General features: G+C 40.9%; 1 protein-coding gene and 1 long non-coding RNA gene across 2 annotated transcripts in view; both read right to left on the bottom strand.

Moving 5' to 3' along the window:
- Nucleotides 1–20362, bottom strand: part of LOC135119227 (uncharacterized) — a 233682-nt gene that overhangs the window by 2656 nt on the left and 210664 nt on the right. The window lies entirely within an intron of this gene.
- On the bottom strand, nt 1716–18748 carry LOC110382365 (serine/threonine-protein kinase ULK3). Its single transcript, XM_064043374.1, has 13 exons — nt 18553–18748; nt 17184–17341; nt 16614–16698; nt 16125–16179; nt 15580–15667; nt 14439–14554; nt 11113–11210; nt 9579–9731; nt 5545–5702; nt 4473–4588; nt 3493–3590; nt 2729–2851; nt 1716–2253 (listed from the first exon to the last, which is right to left on the bottom strand). The coding sequence occupies exons 1-13, from the start codon at nt 18637–18639 to the stop codon at nt 2182–2184; spliced, it is 1407 nt and encodes a 468-aa protein (XP_063899444.1). The 5' UTR covers nt 18640–18748; the 3' UTR covers nt 1716–2181.

A 20362-nucleotide genomic window follows, 5' to 3' on the forward strand; every position in this document is an offset into this window, starting at 1 on the left:
GGATGGGTGGTGTTAAGCAACGGTAGTCGAGGCTACAATTTGGATGGGTGGTGTTAAGCAACAAACGTCGAGGTTACAATTTGGATGGGTGGGGTTAAGCAACAGTCGTCGAGGTTACAATTTGGATGGGTGGTGTTAAGCAACAAACGTCGAGGTTACAATTTGGATGGGTGGGGTTAAGCAACGGTAGTCGAGGCTACAATTTGGATGGGTGGTGTTAAGCAACGGTAGTCGAGGCTACAATTTGGATGGATGGTGTTAAGCAACGGTAGTCGAGGCTACAGTTTGGATGGGTGGTGTTAAGCAACAAACGTCGAGGTTACAATTTGGATGGGTGGGGTTAAGCAACGGTAGTCGAGGCTACAATTTGGATGGGTGGTGTTAAGCAACGGTAGTCGAGGCTACAATTTGGATGGGTGGTGTTAAGCAACAAACGTCGAGGTTACAATTTGGATGGGTGGGGTTAAGCAATAGTTTATTGATGTCAACGGTCTTTGGAGAATGCAGAACAAATAAAACAAATTATGTAACAACAAAATAGTGTCTTTATTATGAAAAATCACAGGTTTTACATTAAAATGTTTTAAAAGTAGCAATTTCGTGACTTACAATCTCAAATCTATACTGCTAGTAGCTTTTACTGCCAGCAGTTTCACCCGCCTCGAGGACACTACATCCCGCATCCGGATAAGCCTGGACGCACACATTCGGTTTCCTGATTAGGAACTCAGATTCGGGACCGGAACTGCTAGTATCACGGAATCCCGAATCTGAATTCCTGATCTGGAAACCGAATGTTGCGTCCAGGCTTAAATTACAGTGTGTATCATAAATGTGAAAATTGTACCGATCAAACGAGGGTCAATACGTCCGAAACGTCGGTTTAAAATGAAATAAGACAAAAAAGGCATTTGTTCAAAGTAGGCTGAAAATCACAAAAGACCTTCATCACTTCCTATGTGTTTTTGCTGGGAAGAAGTGGTGCAACAAACTCCCCAACAAAAGAAGTAAGGTTTTCTATAATATTATCGTAGAGAGGAAACATATTTTTGTGTTTGGACCGTATAAACTCCGAAACTACGAAATAAGATTCAGCCCAGAGACAGAAATTTTGCAACTCGATTGAGTTGCAAAATTTCTGTCTCTGGGCTGAATTTTATTTCATAAGTGTATAGAAAGTAGTTTCTACGAGACGCGGGTGAAACTGCTAGCGGTAGCTAATTTTATAATATCTGTGAAGTATTTAAATATGTACCAAATTCTAAAAGTAATTTGAAAACTTAAATTTATAACTGGATCTTTTACGTCCACATAGACAACTTACAAATATTTTTTTAAAATAAATCAACATTGTTTTAAACAATTATTATTTAAACAAAAACATTATATTTACAACTAAATTCTTTTTAAATTAAACATTTTGCATTGATAAGGCGTGAACACATGCTAGCTGTGGACTAAACACACCAAGCACATATTTGTTCAAGATCAATTTTAATAACATTTTTATTTTATTGTGTCCGATTAAAAAAAACTGGCAAAACAGTGTGAATAAGTATATCTTATTGACAGACTGTGTTTCGGATGGCACGTTAAACTGTAGGTCCCGGCTGTCATTGAACATCCTTGGCAGTCGTTACGGGTAGTCAGAAGCCAGTAAGTCTGACACCAGTCTAACCAAGGGGTATTGGGTTGCCCGGGTAACTAGGTTGAGGAGGTCAGATAGGCAGTCGCTCCTTGTGGCACACTGGTACTCAGTTGCATCCAGTTAGACTGGAAGCTGACCCCAACATAGTTGGGAAAAGGCTCGGGAGATGGCAAGAAAGTGTGAATCGGACAAGCATCTAATGAGTGTCGTACAGTTATAATTATTGTCCTTAATACAGCATTTTTATTCTAGTTTTCAGTATTTGTTGTTATAGCGGCAACAGAAATACATCATCTGTGAAAATTTCAACTGTCTAACTATCACGGTTCATGAGATACAGCCTGGTGACAGACGGATAGCGAAATCTTAGTAATATTGTTTCTTTATACTCTAAAATCTATAATAACAGGCCCTAGATTTTTCAAAATAATGTTAAAGCACATTTTTGAACACAACAGTGCAATACTGAACTGATAAGGCCACATATACATTTAAGCAATATTTATATTTAATGTTATATATTTCTACTTAGTTCATGTTATTCTACAACCGTCATTATTTTCAGCTTGAGGTATTTTCTGTTTTTCTTGTGTTGTGTCTGCAGTCTGAAATACGAAAAAAAATGTTAAAGAAACATCAATTTTCTTTTGTTCTTCACTCATCATCTTTATTTTCCCTGCGTACCGACGGTACTAAAACAACATAACTTATCCCTACTAATATTATAAATAGCTTCTGCCAGCGGTTTCACCCGCATCCCGTGGGAACTACTTCTCGTACCGGGGTAGTAGCCTATAGCCTTCCTCGATAAATGGGCTATCTAACACTGAAAGAAATTTTCAAATCGGACCAGTAGTTCCTGAGATTAGCGCGTTCAAACAAACAGTAGTATAGATGCGAAAGTAACTCTGTCTGTCTGTTACGCTGTTACTTTAATGAAATTTGGTACAGAGATATAGCAGACCTTGAGAAAGAACAAAGGATAGTTTTTATCCCGGACTTTTCAAGAGTTCTCTTGGTAACGCGATATAACCGAACTTGACGCGAGCGGAAGCTAGTACATAATAAGTTAATACTCACAATACTAGAATCCTTGGTATCTAAATAAGGTATGGAGGCCTGTCTGCCGAATAGTCGCTTGAACCCAAAGCGATTGGCCTTAGGCGTTGTGTTCATATTGCTAGGTTGAGATGACGCGGCGGTCTGAAACGAAACACAGATTATCATTTAGGAGATAAATAAACGGATAATCGATTTATTTTTGAGCATCACAGGATTTCAAAGGAAATAATAAAAAACGCGCGCGTGTGTGTGCCAAAAGTACATATATGCAAAACCTGGGGCCCGATTCTCCTAAGTTAATAATGTCAAAATTGAATCGCAATAGCAGTTTTAACCATATCGGGCATTCTGCTACTAAAATCGTATTCCAACGACATTCGATTGGTGTGCGATTGGTCTGTTAATTTGGTGATTTTGGTCTATACGGTAGTTTGCTCTATAATCATATTGCAATCGTAAACCATTTGCAGACAAAATGATTCATTATTGAATGACAGAAAAGGATAAACACGTTTATTTCAAAGAAAAAATAGCGGAATGCCACATACGCTTCAATCGTAATTGAGTCGGGATTGGATCTCAGTCGAATGTGAATCGTATGTCGCTTAAGTAAAATCAGGAGAATCGGGCCTCAGTAGGTACCACAAAAGTTATCAACGTCACAAGTAGTATGTACGGTAGACCGCACATCAGTGGTAACTGTCATGCACCTTAACTCAATAGTAATAAGCACGATTTTCCTATAAAACTGTTACCACTGACCTGAAGTTGACTGTACTTACCTGTTGTACAATATCGTCGGGTACTTCGACGGTGCCGTTGACTGCATTACAGCGGCAGGGCTCCGTAACACAAGAAGAACAGGCAGGACGAGATTGTGCTGCAAATATTAAGAATTACATAGTTATAATTTTTATTTATTTATTTTTTTTTTTTTCCTTTATTTAACGTTAAAGCAAATGTGTACAATATTAAGTTAAGAAAGCATTGAAAAACCACTCGGGTTTTAAAATAATGCTTAAATACATACACACACACATCAATACCTAAGTTAAAGATAACAATACAATACGTGTTCTAATGCTAACAGAACTGAAGTACGTAATTACTAATTTAAAAACTTATTAAGTACAATTATTAGGTAACTACAGAATTGGGTTTCTTTAATTCAGGCAACTAGGGCCCATAAAATTACATACATAAACTCTTGCAGAAAAAGCGGGCACCTATGCGAAATCTAGGTTTTAAGGACTTTACGTGTATTTGAAAGGGTTTTAATAACTGTAGTATGTTACTAGCATCAAAAGAGTTTGCCAAGCATGCGTGAGAGTGTTTTCTAAATTTGAATTTTGTACAATTGCTAAGAAACTGGTTAAACGTTGTTCTGGACTTATTTCTGTCAGAAAGTTCGAGGGCGTTTTCAGCCAGTTTCTTCATCAACAACTATAACTAAAGGTAACAACTAAAGTAAGTAACTTTTACTTGACCATTACTGACATTTTAACAAATGTGTTTCTTCATATAATTAACAGCTAAACTAAATTTCAATAGAGCTATCACAACTTTGTCAAAATGACAGTGACTTTAGCTTTTACTGCCCCCTAATGAGCAGTAAAGGTTAAAGATTAAAGTTACAGCAAAACTTAACTAAAGTTAAAATCGTGAAAAAACGAATTTGACTGTTACTTTTCTTTATGACATTACTTTGACTTTTACTTTTGATGAAGAAACTGGCTGTAAATACTCCTAATATTCTACTTACCCGTACTATAAGTACAATTATTCCCGGCGGTACTGATGTGAACAGCCGCGGTATTCTGCGGCGGGAAGCTGCCGGTCTTCAGGTAGACTTTCAGCTCTTCAGCTCGCTCCATATACCTGTAGGAGATTGAGGGGAACCAGGTTCAAAAATGGATGGGTGTTCAATCTCTAAAAGTATACTAATATGAGTTTGTTTGTTTGACCTAATCAGGAACTACTGAGCTGATTTGATATCCCCCAGTAATTTCCGCAAAGTACCTATGTATAAGTTACTAAGTAAGTTTTCTGTTTCATATAATTGTCTTTTGAATTCGTGTAAATAAAATAAATATAATGAGATTCCTTTAGTAAATACAATAAAGACAATTAAGCACTAAGCGGTAGTCGCTCAGAATAGTGATTCAATCTGCATATTTGAAAGAAAGAAAAACCATTTATTTTACACACAAATGAAATATTTGTTTAGTATGTATTTATGTAAAGTTTCATAAGTTTTCATAAGTAAAAATAGTAGTTAAATGGAGTATAGCTATTGTGTCGACAAACAGAGGTTCGACACAATAGACACCACACAGTATTATAACCGCTTTTTAAAACTTGCTCTGAAAACTGTACTGAAAAAGTTGCAGTTTCGCGGTAAGTGTCTAAACACACTATGCCGAGAATACGCGACGGAAGTTCGGTGATTACGCCTGCAATGCTATTTGAATTACTGGCGACACATTATTCCGAAATTACGTTGCGTTATAGCGTACAGCCGAACTTCAGTCGGGCGTAAGTTCAGCGGAAATTCGGCGGCAACGTATTCTGTAGAACACACATTATACGCGACCGAAGTCGAACACAGAATATACACTCAAAATTGCGCAACTGAACTTCTGCCGCGTAAGTTCGGCACTTATGGTGTGTCATATCAGGCGATTACGTTGGAACGTAAAATCAGCCGCGGAACTTCGGTCGCGTACGTTCGGCATAGTGTGTTTAGACACTAAGAGTATATTTATCAAATAAAAAATACAGATACATTAAAAAAATATGCCATTAAACAATACTGGTCACCCATCCTATCTTACCTGCTTAACTTAGCAGCGAGGGCAGCCCTTCGTAAGGAGTCGGTCTCGCAGCCGACGCAAGGCACGAGGTATAGCAAGCTATCCCGGTAGAGAGTGAATGCCTCTTCTAGCTGGCCTGATGAATCTAATTCTATGGCTCTTTTTATAAGTGTTACTGCCTGGTAAAGAAATATATTTTTTCTTAGTTATATTATTGAATTGATAGCATATTATTTGGTATTAACCAATCTTTAATTATAAGCTGTATTATTATAAAAACCGGCCAAGTGCGAGTCGGACTCGCGCACGTAGGGTTCCGTACCATCCAAACTAATATTCTATACATATTTATAGATATCGAGCAAAAATGAGCAAAAAAATCACGTTTGTTGTATGAGAGCCCCCCGAAATGTTTATTGTATTCTGGTTTTCAGTATTTTTTGTTATAGCGGCAATAGAAATACATCATTTGTGAAAATTTCAACTCCCTAACTATGACGGTTCATGAGATACAGCCTGGTGACAGACGGACGGACGAACGGACAGAGGAGCGAAAACAATAGGGTCCCGTTTTACCCTTTGAGTACGGAACCCTAAATATTGAAAAAATATTTCAGAGTTAGCTTAGCTAGCAGCCCAGAAAGATGATAGGCTACTTAGAAAATATTTAATTATTAAAAAGTTTAATGTAAATACATACCTTCTCCATAACTCCGCCGATGTCGGTCCCAAGCCCGAATGTGAAAGGAGGAGGGTTGGTATGGAAGAGACCCACCCATACCACAAAACAGTCAACGCCGAGTATCGGGCGGCGGTAATTAACCCGACAACCCCGAGAGGTCTCAACTTCCGTGGGGCGGTTACCAGTGACCGTGGGGCCCTAAATACCCTCTAAAAGACTGACGTAGAAGGACGTGGGAACCCACTACGATTACTCTTCCCATGAAAACCCCCTATGGAATCAGATACAGTGAGAGAGATTATGTTGGGCGACCCGACTAACAATCGGCGCCACCCAGTACCCGGGCTGGATGGTGTGAAATTGGCGACCGAAGCTTCCCCTGAGGTATACCGACGGGCTTCAGGAGGAAGAATTACTACTGTCGGTACCACAACTTCTGCGAGCGAGAAGACCTCAATACGAACAAGTCATCGTATAGGCGCTTGGAACGTCCGAGGTCTACTAATGGCGGGCAAACTCACCATCGTGGAAAAGGAAATGGAAGTACACAAGATTTCCATACTAGGCGTCAGTGAAACGCATATGCGTGGTAATGGCCACTTCACCACTGCGGCAGGGAACACCATGTACTTCTCGGGCTGCGAGGACTCGAGTAGGAATGGGGTCGGAATCATATTGCCACCGCACATGAACAAATACGTACTCGGTTACAACCCGGTGTCTGATAGAATCCTGACTATGAAGCTGAACAGCAAGCCGTGCGTGCTGAATATTGTACTAGTATACGCTCCGACGGCACAAGCTCAGGAGGAGGTAATAGAAGACTTCTATGGGAAACTAGAGGAAACGCTGAACTCGATTCCCGGTCGGGAAATTAAAATGATTCTTGGTGATTGGAATGCCAAGGTCGGTAGTACACTTGCTGATGATCATATCAGAAGCACTGTTGGAAAATTTGGACTTGGCACTAGGAATGAACGGGGTGAAAACTGATCGAGTTCTGTATAGATAGAAATCTCAGTATCATGAACACGTATTTCCAACATCATCCAAGACGTTTGTACACGTGGAGATCTTCAGGCGATAGGCACAGAAATCAAATCGACTACATCATTCTAGATACCCGCTGGAGATCCTCAGTCTCAAATGTGAAGACCTTCCCCGGCGCGGAATGCGGCTCTGACCACAACCTCCTCGTAGCCAATTTCGCACTGCGCTTAAAAGCTCCTACCCGTCAACCACCTAAGCCTAGAAACTTGAAGCCTGCCGAAAAATCTGCCTTCCGAGAGTTTTTAGAAGGGAAACTGAAGGATTATCCAGCGCAGGAGCCTGCTAACGCTGACAAACAGTGGTCAGTTTTTAAAGGCCACATCAACGATGCTTTGGACCTGGTCTCTAAGTCGAGGAAGCCAGAACAGAAGCAAAAATGCTGGATCTCCGATCATTCGTGGGAACTCATCCAGCGCAGAAAGGCCCTGAAAACCAAGGGACTGCAAAACCATACTGTAATGGCTGTTTACTCTGAGCTCAGCAAAGCTATCAAAACCAGTTGTCGCCGTGACCGAAACAGCTTCATCGAGGGCATTTGCAGCGACATAGAGAGGTTTTCTAGCAAGTTACAAACTGCAGACCTCTTTAAGAAAGTGAGAGTCCTCACTAGACAGTTCAAGGCTAAATCGTGGGTCATTGAAGATGTCGATGGCACTGTTCTACACGAGCTTGACCGCATTGCCGAGAGATGGCGTGTATATTGTGAGCAGCTGTACTCAGATCCCTTTTCAACGCCAAGAGCCGTCCTGAACTGGGAAGAACTAGAACTGGAACCCACGATCCTCCGTTCCGAAATATCCGCTGCACTTCACTCCCTCAAGAAGAAAAAAGCACCAGGAACCGACCAAATCACTGCAGAAGTTCTTAAGGCTATGGGTGATTTGGGTATAGAGAGACTTCACGAGATTTGTTTACACATCTGGCACAACGGTGACTGGCCGCAGGATTGGTCGGAATCCGTAACTCTCCCGCTGCACAAGAAAGGGTCAACTAAGAACTGCGGCAATTATCGAACCTTATCCCTCATCTCACATGCCAGTAAAATTTTGCTCCATATTTTAAACAATCGCATCCGCTACTACCTGGATTGGCAAATCCCGCAGGAGCAAGCGGGTTTCGTGAAGGGCAAGGGTACTCGAGAGCAAATTCTCAATGTAAGGCAGCTCGTTGAGAAGGCATACGAGTTTGATACGCCTGTAATAATGTGCTTCGTTGATTACAGCAAAGCTTTCGACTGTGTCAACTGGAATTACTTGTGGAAAGTCCTAAACGAACTTGGTGTACCGAATCATCTCATCGCCCTACTTCGCACCCTGTATGACTCAAGCCGAGGAATAGTGAGAGTCGATAATACAGCCTCAAGGCCGTTTAAATTTTGCCGAGGCGTGCGCCAGGGATGTATCTTATCGCCTATCCTCTTTAACATCTATGGAGAATACATTATGAGACGTACCTGCGAGGATTGGGAGGAGGCATCACAGTTGGTGGCCTAAAAATCAACAACCTGCGCTACGCCGACGACACTACTCTTCTTGCTGCAAATGAGTCGGAAATGGTTGCACTCCTGGACCGATTGGAACGTTTCAGCGAGGATATGGGGCTTTCCATGAACAGGTCTAAAACCAAGGTCATGGTGGTAGACAGGACTGGGAAATTGGAGCTCACAGGCGCTTTGAACCTAGAGATAGTGAATAACTTTGTTTACCTGGGCTCCAATATCAGTAATGATGGCTCGTGCGAAAAGGAAATCCGCAGGAGAATCGGCATGGCTAAGAGCGCTATGTCTCAGCTAGACAAAATCTGGAAAGATCGTAGCATTTCGGTAAAGACCAAAACTAAATTGGTACGGACCCTGGTCTTCTCGATCTTTTCGTATGGCGCTGAGACGTGGACGATAAAATCTGCAGACCGCAAACGCATTGACGCTTTTGAGATGTGGTGCTGGAGAAGAATGCTCCGGATCCCTTGGACAGCATTTCGGACTAACGTATCCATACTGCGAGAACTAAAAATCACCTCGCGATTATCAACAGAGTGCCTACGCAAGGTTCTACAATACTTTGGTCACATCGCACGGAAAGACGGGGGAAACCTCGAGAGGCTAATCGTGACCGGTAAAGTGGATGGGAAAAGGCCTCGCGGTCGCAGCCCCATACGTTGGTCCGACCAGATCCGCACTGCTCTTGACTCCACGGTGCACAGTGCTCTTCACACCGCCAGAGACAGAAACAAATGGAAGAACATCATACGTTCAAAGGTGATGACACAGGGAGGTCACGACCCTCAGCATTGAGGAATTACGACGCAAGGAGGAGGGACATACCTTCTCATAATTCTCTTTAGAAGGCATATGCTGCAGATCAAGATATTCGTTGCTGAAGAATTCTTCATAAGTTATCCTGTTGTTCGGGTCGTGTTGTAATAGGCGGAGCAGCAACTCCCGGCACCCGGGTGATATCGACGCTTTGGAGGGGATCTGGGGAATGTCGGTATATCGATGAATAGGCATCATCAAAGTCAGAGTCAGAGTCAAAATCAAGTCAATTTTTATTTTTTAATTTATGTATTTATCACAAAATACAACTATTATTACAGGGGAACCTAATGCAATAGTATAAGTTAAAGTCACAGTCAAAGATGAAGTCAGTTCGAAGTCAAGTCAAGGTCGAAGTCAGAGTCCATGTCAAGTCAAGACAAGGTCAAAGTCAAGGTCGAAGTCACAGTCCATGTCAAGTCGTCAAGTTGTTAGGGTCGTGTTGTAATAGGCGGAGTAGCAACTCCCGGCACCCGGGTGATATCGACGCTTTAGAGGGGATCTGGGGAGTGTCGATATATCGATGAATAGGTGTCATCAAAGTCAAAGTCAGAGTCAAAATCAAGTCAAGTTAAAGTCAGAGTCAAAATCAAGTTAAAGTAAAGTTCATCAGCACTATTTAGAATTAAGCAAAATATTGTAGGTAAATTATGTACAAATTGAAGTAATAAACGATTTATATATTAAGTTAAAGTCAAGTCAAGGTCGAAGTCAAAATTTCGGTTGGGCTTACTAGAATAATTGGCTCGCATTTCGGAAGTTGTTGTTGTTAGAAGTTTGGGGATGGTTCCACCAAGTTGTACTAAGCGGGACCAGAGTCCATGTCAAGTCAAAGTAAAGGTCAAAGTCAAGTCAAGGTCAAACTCAACTCCAAGTCAAGGTCAAAGTCAGTCGAAGTCGAGTGCTATTTTCCGGGGCCTGGCATTAAAACATACCTCTATGGGCGCCTGCCTCTGTATCTTGTCAAGTCAAGATCAAAGTCAGAGTCCATGTCCAGTCAAAGTCAAGGCAGAAGTCAAAGTCAAGTCAAGATCAAACTCAGAGTCCATGTCCAGTCAAACTAAAGGTCAATGTCAAGTCAAGGTCAAAACCAAAGTCAAGGTCAAGTCATTCGAAGTAGAGTACTATTTTCCGGGGCCTGGCATTGAAACATACCTCTATGGGCGCCTGCCTCTGTATCTTGTCGACGAGCTCCTTGAACGTGTTGGAGGAGTAGGGCGCGCGACCGAACAGGCACTCGTACATTATCACACCTGTTGTGACGAAATGCTCACTAATACTACTAACTGACTAAACTAAAGTCAAAGTCAAAGTAAAGGTCAAGTCGAAGTCATGGTCAAAGTCAAAGTCAAGTCGAGGTCAAGGTCAAAGCCGCAGTCAGTCGAAGTCGAGTGCTATTTTCCGGGGCATTAAAACATACCTCTATGGCCTGCCTCTGTATCTTGTCAAGTCAAGATCAAAGTCAAGGTCAAAGTCAGAGTGCACGTCAGAATGAGTCGAAGTCAAGTCAAAGCCATAGTCAGTCGAAGTCGAGTGCTATTACCTCTATGGGCGCCTGCCTCTGTATCTTGTCGACGAGCTCCTTGAACGTGTTGGAGGAGTACGGCGCGCGACCGAACAGGCACTCGTACATTATCACACCTGGTTGAGAAATATTGACTAATTACTATTGGTATAGAGGTCATTTACAGCCAGTTTCTTCATCAAAAGTAAAAGCCAAAGTAATGCCATAAAGTAAAAGTAACGGTCATATTCGTTTCTTCAAGGCTAAAGTAACAGCAAAATTAATAGATAAAATCGTGAAAAAACTAATTTGATTGTTACTTTTACTCTATGGCATTACTTAGGCTTTTACTTTGACTTTTACTTTTGATGAAGAAACTGATATTCGAAATCACAGTTAAATAAAAAAAAAATCCGTTTTCCCGCGGTTATTCCGTGGGAACTACTGCCCGTAACAGGATAAAATATAGCCTATGTTACTCGGAATGCGTGTAGCTTTCCGACAGTGAAATTTATTTTAATTGGTTCGATAGTGGCGGAGACTTTAGGGTACATACAAATTGACAATGAAAAGAATATTTCCTCTTTATACGAGTATCTTTCTCTTTATACCCGTGTTCCGTAGGAACTACTACCCGTACCCGGATAAAATATAGCCTACTAGCTTCCGCCCGCGGCTTCACCCGTGTTGAGTTACATAGGTTATATCGCATTTCCAAGAGAATTCTTCAAAAGTCCGGGATAAAAACTATCGTATGTTCTTTCTCAAGGTCAACTCCATCTCTGTACCAAATTTTATTAAAATCAGAAAGCGTAAAAGACAGACAGACGGACAGAGTTACTTTCGCATTTATAATATTATTAGTAGGGATGTTACTCAGGGAGAGAGTAGCTTTCCAAGGGAGGGTGTAGTAGAAGTTATAGTTTCAGAGCCCTTAGCTTACAAATCCACAGAAAAATAAAGAAAATGATTCTTGTACATATATTATTTATGTATGAATGTAGAGCTACCTTAATTAAATGTAACGTAATGACCGCACACTGTCTCCCGTCATGTGTTGAGCAAAGCTAGTCATATATAATGACATACATACCGACACTCCACAAGTCGACTCGTTCATCGTACTCTCCTGTCAACATCTCAGGTGCCATGTACAGTGGAGAGCCGCGAACCGACCGCACACTGTCTCCCGTCATGTGTTGAGCAAAGCTAGTCATATATAATGACATACATACCGACACTCCACAAGTCGACTCGTTCATCGTACTCTCCTGTCAACATCTCAGGTGCCATGTACAGTGGAGAGCCACGAACCGACCGCACACTGTCTCCCGTCATGTGTTGAGCAAAGCTAGTCATATATAATGACATACATACCGACACTCCACAAGTCGACTCGTTCATCGTACTCTCCTGTCAACATCTCAGGTGCCATGTACAGTGGAGAGCCACGAACCGACCGCACACTGTCTCCCGTCATGTGTTGAGCAAAGCTAGTCATATATAATGACATACATACCGACACTCCACAAGTCGACTCGTTCATCGTACTCTCCTGTCAACATCTCAGGTGCCATGTACAGTGGAGAGCCACGAACCGACCGCACACTGTCTCCCGTCATGTGTTGAGCAAAGCTAGTCATATATAATGACATACATACCGACACTCCACAAGTCGACTCGTTCATCGTACTCTCCTGTCAACATCTCAGGTGCCATGTACAGTGGAGAGCCACGAACCGACCGCACACTGTCTCCCGTCATGTGTTGAGCAAAGCTAGTCATATATAATGACATACATACCGACACTCCACAAGTCGACTCGTTCATCGTACTCTCCTGTCAACATCTCAGGTGCCATGTACAGTGGAGAGCCACGAACCGACCGCACACTGTCTCCCGTCATGTGTTGAGCAAAGCTAGTCATATATAATGACATACATACCGACACTCCACAAGTCGACTCGTTCATCGTACTCTCCTGTCAACATCTCAGGTGCCATGTACAGTGGAGAGCCACGAACCGACCGCACACTGTCTCCCGTCATGTGTTGAGCAAAGCTAGTCATATATAATGACATACATACCGACACTCCACAAGTCGACTCGTTCATCGTACTCTCCTGTCAACATCTCAGGTGCCATGTACAGTGGAGAGCCACGAACCGACCGCACACTGTCTCCCGTCATGTGTTGAGCAAAGCTAGTCATATATAATGACATACATACCGACACTCCACAAGTCGACTCGTTCATCGTACTCTCCTGTCAACATCTCAGGTGCCATGTACAGTGGAGAGCCACGAACCGACCGCACACTGTCTCCCGTCATGTGTTGAGCAAAGCTAGTCATATATAATGACATACATACCGACACTCCACAAGTCGACTCGTTCATCGTACTCTCCTGTCAACATCTCAGGTGCCATGTACAGTGGAGAGCCACGAACCGACCGCACACTGTCTCCCGTCATGTGTTGAGCAAAGCTAGTCATATATAATGACATACATACCGACACTCCACAAGTCGACTCGTTCATCGTACTCTCCTGTCAACATCTCAGGTGCCATGTACAGTGGAGAGCCACGAACCGACCGCACACTGTCTCCCGTCATGTGTTGAGCAAAGCTAGTCATATATAATGACATACATACCGACACTCCACAAGTCGACTCGTTCATCGTACTCTCCTGTCAACATCTCAGGTGCCATGTACAGTGGAGAGCCACGAACCGACCGCACACTGTCTCCCGTCATGTGTTGAGCAAAGCTAGTCATATATAATGACATACATACCGACACTCCACAAGTCGACTCGTTCATCGTACTCTCCTGTCAACATCTCAGGTGCCATGTACAGTGGAGAGCCACGAACCGACCGCACACTGTCTCCCGTCATGTGTTGAGCAAAGCTAGTCATATATAATGACATACATACCGACACTCCACAAGTCGACTCGTTCATCGTACTCTCCTGTCAACATCTCAGGTGCCATGTACAGTGGAGAGCCACGAACCGACCGCACACTGTCTCCCGTCATGTGTTGAGCAAAGCTAGTCATATATAATGACATACATACCGACACTCCACAAGTCGACTCGTTCATCGTACTCTCCTGTCAACATCTCAGGTGCCATGTACAGTGGAGAGCCACGAACCGACCGCACACTGTCTCCCGTCATGTGTTGAGCAAAGCTAGTCATATATAATGACATACATACCGACACTCCACAAGTCGACTCGTTCATCGTACTCTCCTGTCAACATCTCAGGTGCCATGTACAGTGGAGAGCCACGAACCGACCGCACACTGTCTCCCGTCATGTGTTGAGCAAAGCTAGTCATATATAATGACATACATACCGACACTCCACAAGTCGACTCGTTCATCGTACTCTCCTGTCAACATCTCAGGTGCCATGTACAGTGGAGAGCCACGAACCGACCGCACACTGTCTCCCGTCATGTGTTGAGCAAAGCTAGGAAAATTAAATATATCATCATCATCTGTCTAGCCTTTTCCCAATAAGGGATGATTTATAATAAGCCGGGCCGTGTCCGGGGCGTGCCGTGTACGAGGCTCGTACGGGGCACGGATGTGAAATGTTACATACATGTTGTATGAAGCAATTTATATTACACAGTACATGATCCGTGGCTCGGCCGGGCCAGAAACGACGCTCGTCTTTAGAATTTCGTGCTCGGACACGGCACGGCACGGCCCGGCCTAGTGTAAATCAACCTTTATGCTGGATTCCAGTCTAACTGGATGCTGCTAAGAACCAGTGTGCCACAAAGAGCGACTCAACCCAGTTACCCGGGCAACTCAAAACCCCTTGGTTAGACTGGTTGTCAGACTTACTGGCTTTTGACTATCTGTAACTACTGCCAAATTCAAATTCGTTTATTCAAAATATGCTAAAAACAGCACTTTTTGAACGTCAAACATTTACAAAAGACAGCCCCCAAAACGCCCATCCTTCACCACTTTCTATGTGTTGTTGCTGGGAAGAAGTGGCGCACCGCGCAACAAACTCCCCAGCAACACAAAATTATATGATTCTTATAAATATTGACTACCTACGTCGTGGTGGCCACTTTTTTTCACTAAAAAAAAGAACCAACCTCTCAAGTATGAGTGGGTTCGATTCGGTCAGACAAGTACCGATGTAACTTTTCTAAGTAGATGTATCTGTGAAAAGTTGGACACTAATGACTGAGTTTTAGAGGGCACGTTAAACTGTAGGTCCCGGCTGTCATTTGATCATCTTTGGCAGTCGTTACTGGTTGTCAGAAGTCAGAAAGTCTGACAAGCAGTCTTGCCTAGGAGTATTGGGTTGCCCGAGAATATGGGTTGAGGAGGTCCGATAGGCAGTCGCTCCTTGTGGTACACTGGTATTCAGCTGTATCCAGTTAGTTGATATATCTGTAGATGAAATATGTGATTTTTGGTATAGTTTTTCAGCCTATTTCTATTAAATCTTTTTTGGATTATGACACTTACCCAAAATCAGCTACTTTCAGCACATATTTTCCATCTGAACCCTTATGCAGTAATAAATTGTGTGGTTTCAAGTCCATATGTACTACTCCTGCAAAAATACATACATTCTGCAAAAGTCGGTTAGAAACACAATTTTTCACAAAATGTCATGAAAGTCAGTATGTATGAACTTGCTTGCAAAAAAATGTACAGTAGACCGCACATCAGTGGTAACTGTCATGCACCTTAACTCAATAGTAATAAGTACGATTTTCCTATAAAACTGTTACCACTGACCTGAAGTTGACTGTACCACATACGGATTTAATAAAAAAAATAATACTTTGCAAATAATTGCGATATTTTATAAGTTGGTCGAGTAGGTACAGTCAACTTCAGGTCAGTGGTAACAGTTTTATAGGAAAATCGTACTTATTACTATGGTGTTAAGGTGCATGACAGTTACCACTGATGTGCGGTCTACTGTACATGGCCTAAGTGTATTTTTTCTTTTTTTTGCTAAGAATCTTTTAATGTAATTTGCACTTATATTTTAATGAACTCACCCTTTTCTCTTAGAAACTTTAACGCCGATGCTAACTGTTGTAGAAAATATAAAACCTGAAATTAAAAACAAATATAACATTATAGCCAAAATCATAGGTAAAAATCTCATTTTAATCATTTTTTGTGTAGTTTGAACTACAGAACCGATTTTAAAACATCTTTCACTGTCGGAAAGCTACACTCTTCCTTAGTACCATAGGCTATATTTTATCCCGGTACGGGCAGTAGTTCCCACGGCACTCGGGTAAAACTGCGGGGAAGTAGACAGTTTACAATATTTTTTCAAATCGTTTCAGTAGTTTCGTAACCTTTAATAATATAATAACAATATTTATTTTTTATATTTTTTTAATGTTTAAGTATTTTTTTTATTTTTAAATGTTGAGAAATAAATAAATGAACTACATATTTATTTATTTACTCAAAACAAAGGATAGTGGTACCTTTATGGTACAAAATAACAAAAATAAAAGCTAGTAGATTCTGACCTGTTTTTCGGGCACTCGTCCGTACCTATGTATGTATTTAGATAAATCACCTCCACAGCAATATTCCATTATTATGTAGATGTTTCTGTAATAAATGTTTATATATTAATAGGTCATTTTCTCATAAGAAAATTGAAGGACAGACATCATCTGCCTACTCTTTTCCCAACTATGTTGGGGTCGGCTTCCAGTCTAACTGTATGCAGCTGAGTACCGCGACAAGGAGCGACTGCCTATCTGATCTCCTCAACCCAGTTACCCAGACAACCCGATAGGCCATACCCCTTGATAAGACTTGTTGTCAAACTTACTGGCTTCTGACTACCCGTAACGACTGCCAAAGATGTTCAATGACAGGCTTTTGGGGCTGAGGGATTGTTCGAAAGAGTTACCGCGGCGCTGGTAGGTACATAAAAGGCCTACGACGGAACACGACGGTTTTTAGTCAGTAAGAGTCTGACACTCCCTCACCGCTGCTAACCCACAGCGGGAGGGGTCATTTGATGATTTTTGACGTCGTTGGATACTGAACCTTATAAAGAAGTTACTAAAGCATATATTCCCACTCACTTGTCGTCCCATGTGAAGTTCTTCATATGCACAATATGTGTGTGTGTAAGCGTCTTGAGCAGACGTATCTCGGTAATCAGGTTGTCTACTGCAGACCCTGAGTTCTTCACTCGGGACTTGTCCACACATTTTATTGCTACGATTGAGCGAGCGCCTACCTGTCACAGAGAAAGATAAAAATAAGTATACAATTTCAAACAAAACAATAATTTTACAACCAGGTTGGTGAATGAAGAAGATATGTGCAAACAAACATAACAAAAATTGAAACTTTGAATTGAGAACCTCTTTTTTGGGAAGTTGGTTAATAATGCTATGTATTTTTATAATTATTGTGGTTAAAGTGCTCGTCTTTCAAGTACAGGGCTTTAATTCCAAGACAAGCAAGTACAAATGTTGTACAAGTACATGTTACTGTTACAGCCTTTATATCGTCCCACTGCTGGGCTGCGGCCTCCTCTCACACGGAGAAGGATTAAGCATTAATCACCACGCTTGCTCAATGCGGGTTGGTGATTTCAGATAATATAGTCCAGGTTTCCTCGAGATGTTTTACTTCACCTTTTTATCAGCCATCGGTGTCTAAGTTATACTTAGAAAGTTGTGTAGAAACAAGCTTGATAAAAAGTAGCTTATAGTATTCTCTGATAAATGGGTTAGCTTTCACTGAAATAATTTTACAGATTGGACCAGTAGACTAGTAGTCTTGAGATTAGTGTGTTCAAAAGAACAAACATAGTCTTTTGGTTTTCTGTATAAGTGTGGATATGTTTTCTTAAGTTATCAACATTTGTCAATTTTTTCCTCAAATCAATGACTAATAATATTACACAGAAATGGTATATTTTTCCTTTTCATGCCACATAATTCAATTAGCTTTTTCTTGGCGGCTTATAACCTAGTGATACCTGGCAAATTTATAAATTTGTACATTAAGCTACAATCTGTTTACTTTTAAATATTAAAAAAGATTATTTATGTATTTAATATATAGCATATGTAGGATTGTGTAGCATCCCAAGAGTGAGAGAATTTTCTAATTGGGTTTAATTTTCTAAAAAAATACCTGCACTGGCTTGTTCTAATAGGTGAAAACTGAACGCGACTTTTTACGACAATTTAAATAAACGAAACAGCTGTTCAAAGTAGGTACTTGTAGGTAAACACTTGAATTTTTTAACGTTTTCTAATAAGAAGTTTAAAATTAAATTATCCAGTTTAAACCAGTTGAAACAACCGCAAAATACACACACACCTATATGATAGATAAATTATAGTATTTGCTTTTCAAAGATAAAAGAAAATACATCAATTCTAGTGTTTACATTCACACAAAGAAGGTTGAATGAAATGAAACAATTCTTTTTACCTTTGTATATGCCTTGTAAACCGTGGAATAGCTACCGGAGCCCAATTTTTCAGTCACCACATAACCGTCTATTTTCGGAAAAGCCATTTTGATAACTTATTTGAGTATTATTGATAAATACTATTCATTATTTCGAAAATATCCACTTCACTCACTGGAATTGATAACAATTTTGTTACGTCATTAATGTCATTTTGACATTGACAGCACAGTGTGACCGGTTAAAAAACAGATATTATTATTTATTTCACACGATGCTGGTTATTGTTTAACATTACATAAATTCTAAATACCTAAATAAGAAGAAATATTCAAAAAGTAGTTAAGTTAAAAAAACATTAGTTACAAAATACCATAATATACCTTTATTGTGTGAATTGTGAAAATTGTAAAAGTAATTCAGTTGACATCACCTCGCTCATTCACCCCGTTGACTAACCATTTCAACGGTTTTGTGGGGCTGAGTTGGTATTTAATGCCTTTTTATCTATCTATACTAATATTATAAAGAGGAAAACTTTGTTTCTTTGGTTGTAATGGATAAGCTCGAAAACTACTGGACCGATTTTAAATATTCTTTCGCCATTAGAAAGCTATATTATCTGCGAGTAACATAGGCTATATTTTATCCCGGTGCTACTACGGGATGCGGGTGAAACCGCGGGCGAAAGCTAGTAATCAATAAAATAACAAATAATGACTCGCGAACCAGTGGGAGTTCGATTTTTGTAGATTTATTGCTATAGCAAAGACATCCACTTTGTTTTCTATGTACTATACGTACCTAGTGATTACATTTAATTTCAGAAGCAAAGATTGTAAGAAGCTTTAATAATTCGTTGAACACGATCCAACTGAGTTACCCACTTAGATATTCATCGCTGTCAACTAAAACAAAGTTACGAATCTGAAATTAAATAATTTATTATTGTTCCCGAAACTTTAAAATACTTAGTTACTTTTTCATAAGTTTACTGTTTAGTTACTGTTGAGTTACTGTTTTGAAATATGGTTATCGGCACGAATCTTGAGCGCTGACCTGCATCTGCGCAGAAGTGATTTATTAGCAAAGAACTGACCTTCACCTGCGGTAATTTATTGGGACCCTTTTGTGGTAGAAGTGAGGCGCGGGGGCGGGCTAAAGCGGTGATTGGCCCGCAGCGCATCGCGTCATAGCCGTCACTCGGGGTTGGTTCTTTGCTAATAAATCACTTCTGTGCAGTTCTGTAATGGAAAGTGAAAAATAACAAAAACCGACTTCAAAAAACACTAAAAAGCAAAAAAATACTGTTTTAGGGGCACTGGGCTAGAAGTCGGTGGCGAAATAAACATAGCTGCATCTACTGGACACCGACTTCTAGGCCGATGCACCTAAAATTAGTTTTTAGGGTTCCGTACCCAAAGGGTAAATCAGGACCCTATTGTTTTCGCTCCTCTGTCCGTCCGTCCGTCTGTCACCAGGCTGTATCTCATAAGCCGTGATAGTTAGAGAGCTGAAATTTTCACAGATGATGTAGGTATTTCTGTTGCCGCTATACAAATACTGAAAACTAGAATAAAATAAATATTTTGGGGGGCTCCCATACAACAAACGTGATTTTTTTGATCATTTTTGCTCTGGTACGGAAAACTACAATAAAATAAATATTTTGGACTTTTTTTGCTAATTTTTGCTCTGGTACGGAACCCTTCGTGCGTGAGTCCGACTCGCACTTGTTCGGTTTTTTTTTGGCTTTTTATAGTTTTTAAAAGCCGGTTGTATTTTTTCTTGTAAAAAGTTTTCATTTAAAATATTATTTCATTTGGTATC

This window comes from Helicoverpa armigera, chromosome 31, assembly GCF_030705265.1.
Source record: "Helicoverpa armigera isolate CAAS_96S chromosome 31, ASM3070526v1, whole genome shotgun sequence".
NCBI classification, from domain to species: Eukaryota; Metazoa; Arthropoda; class Insecta; order Lepidoptera; family Noctuidae; genus Helicoverpa; species Helicoverpa armigera.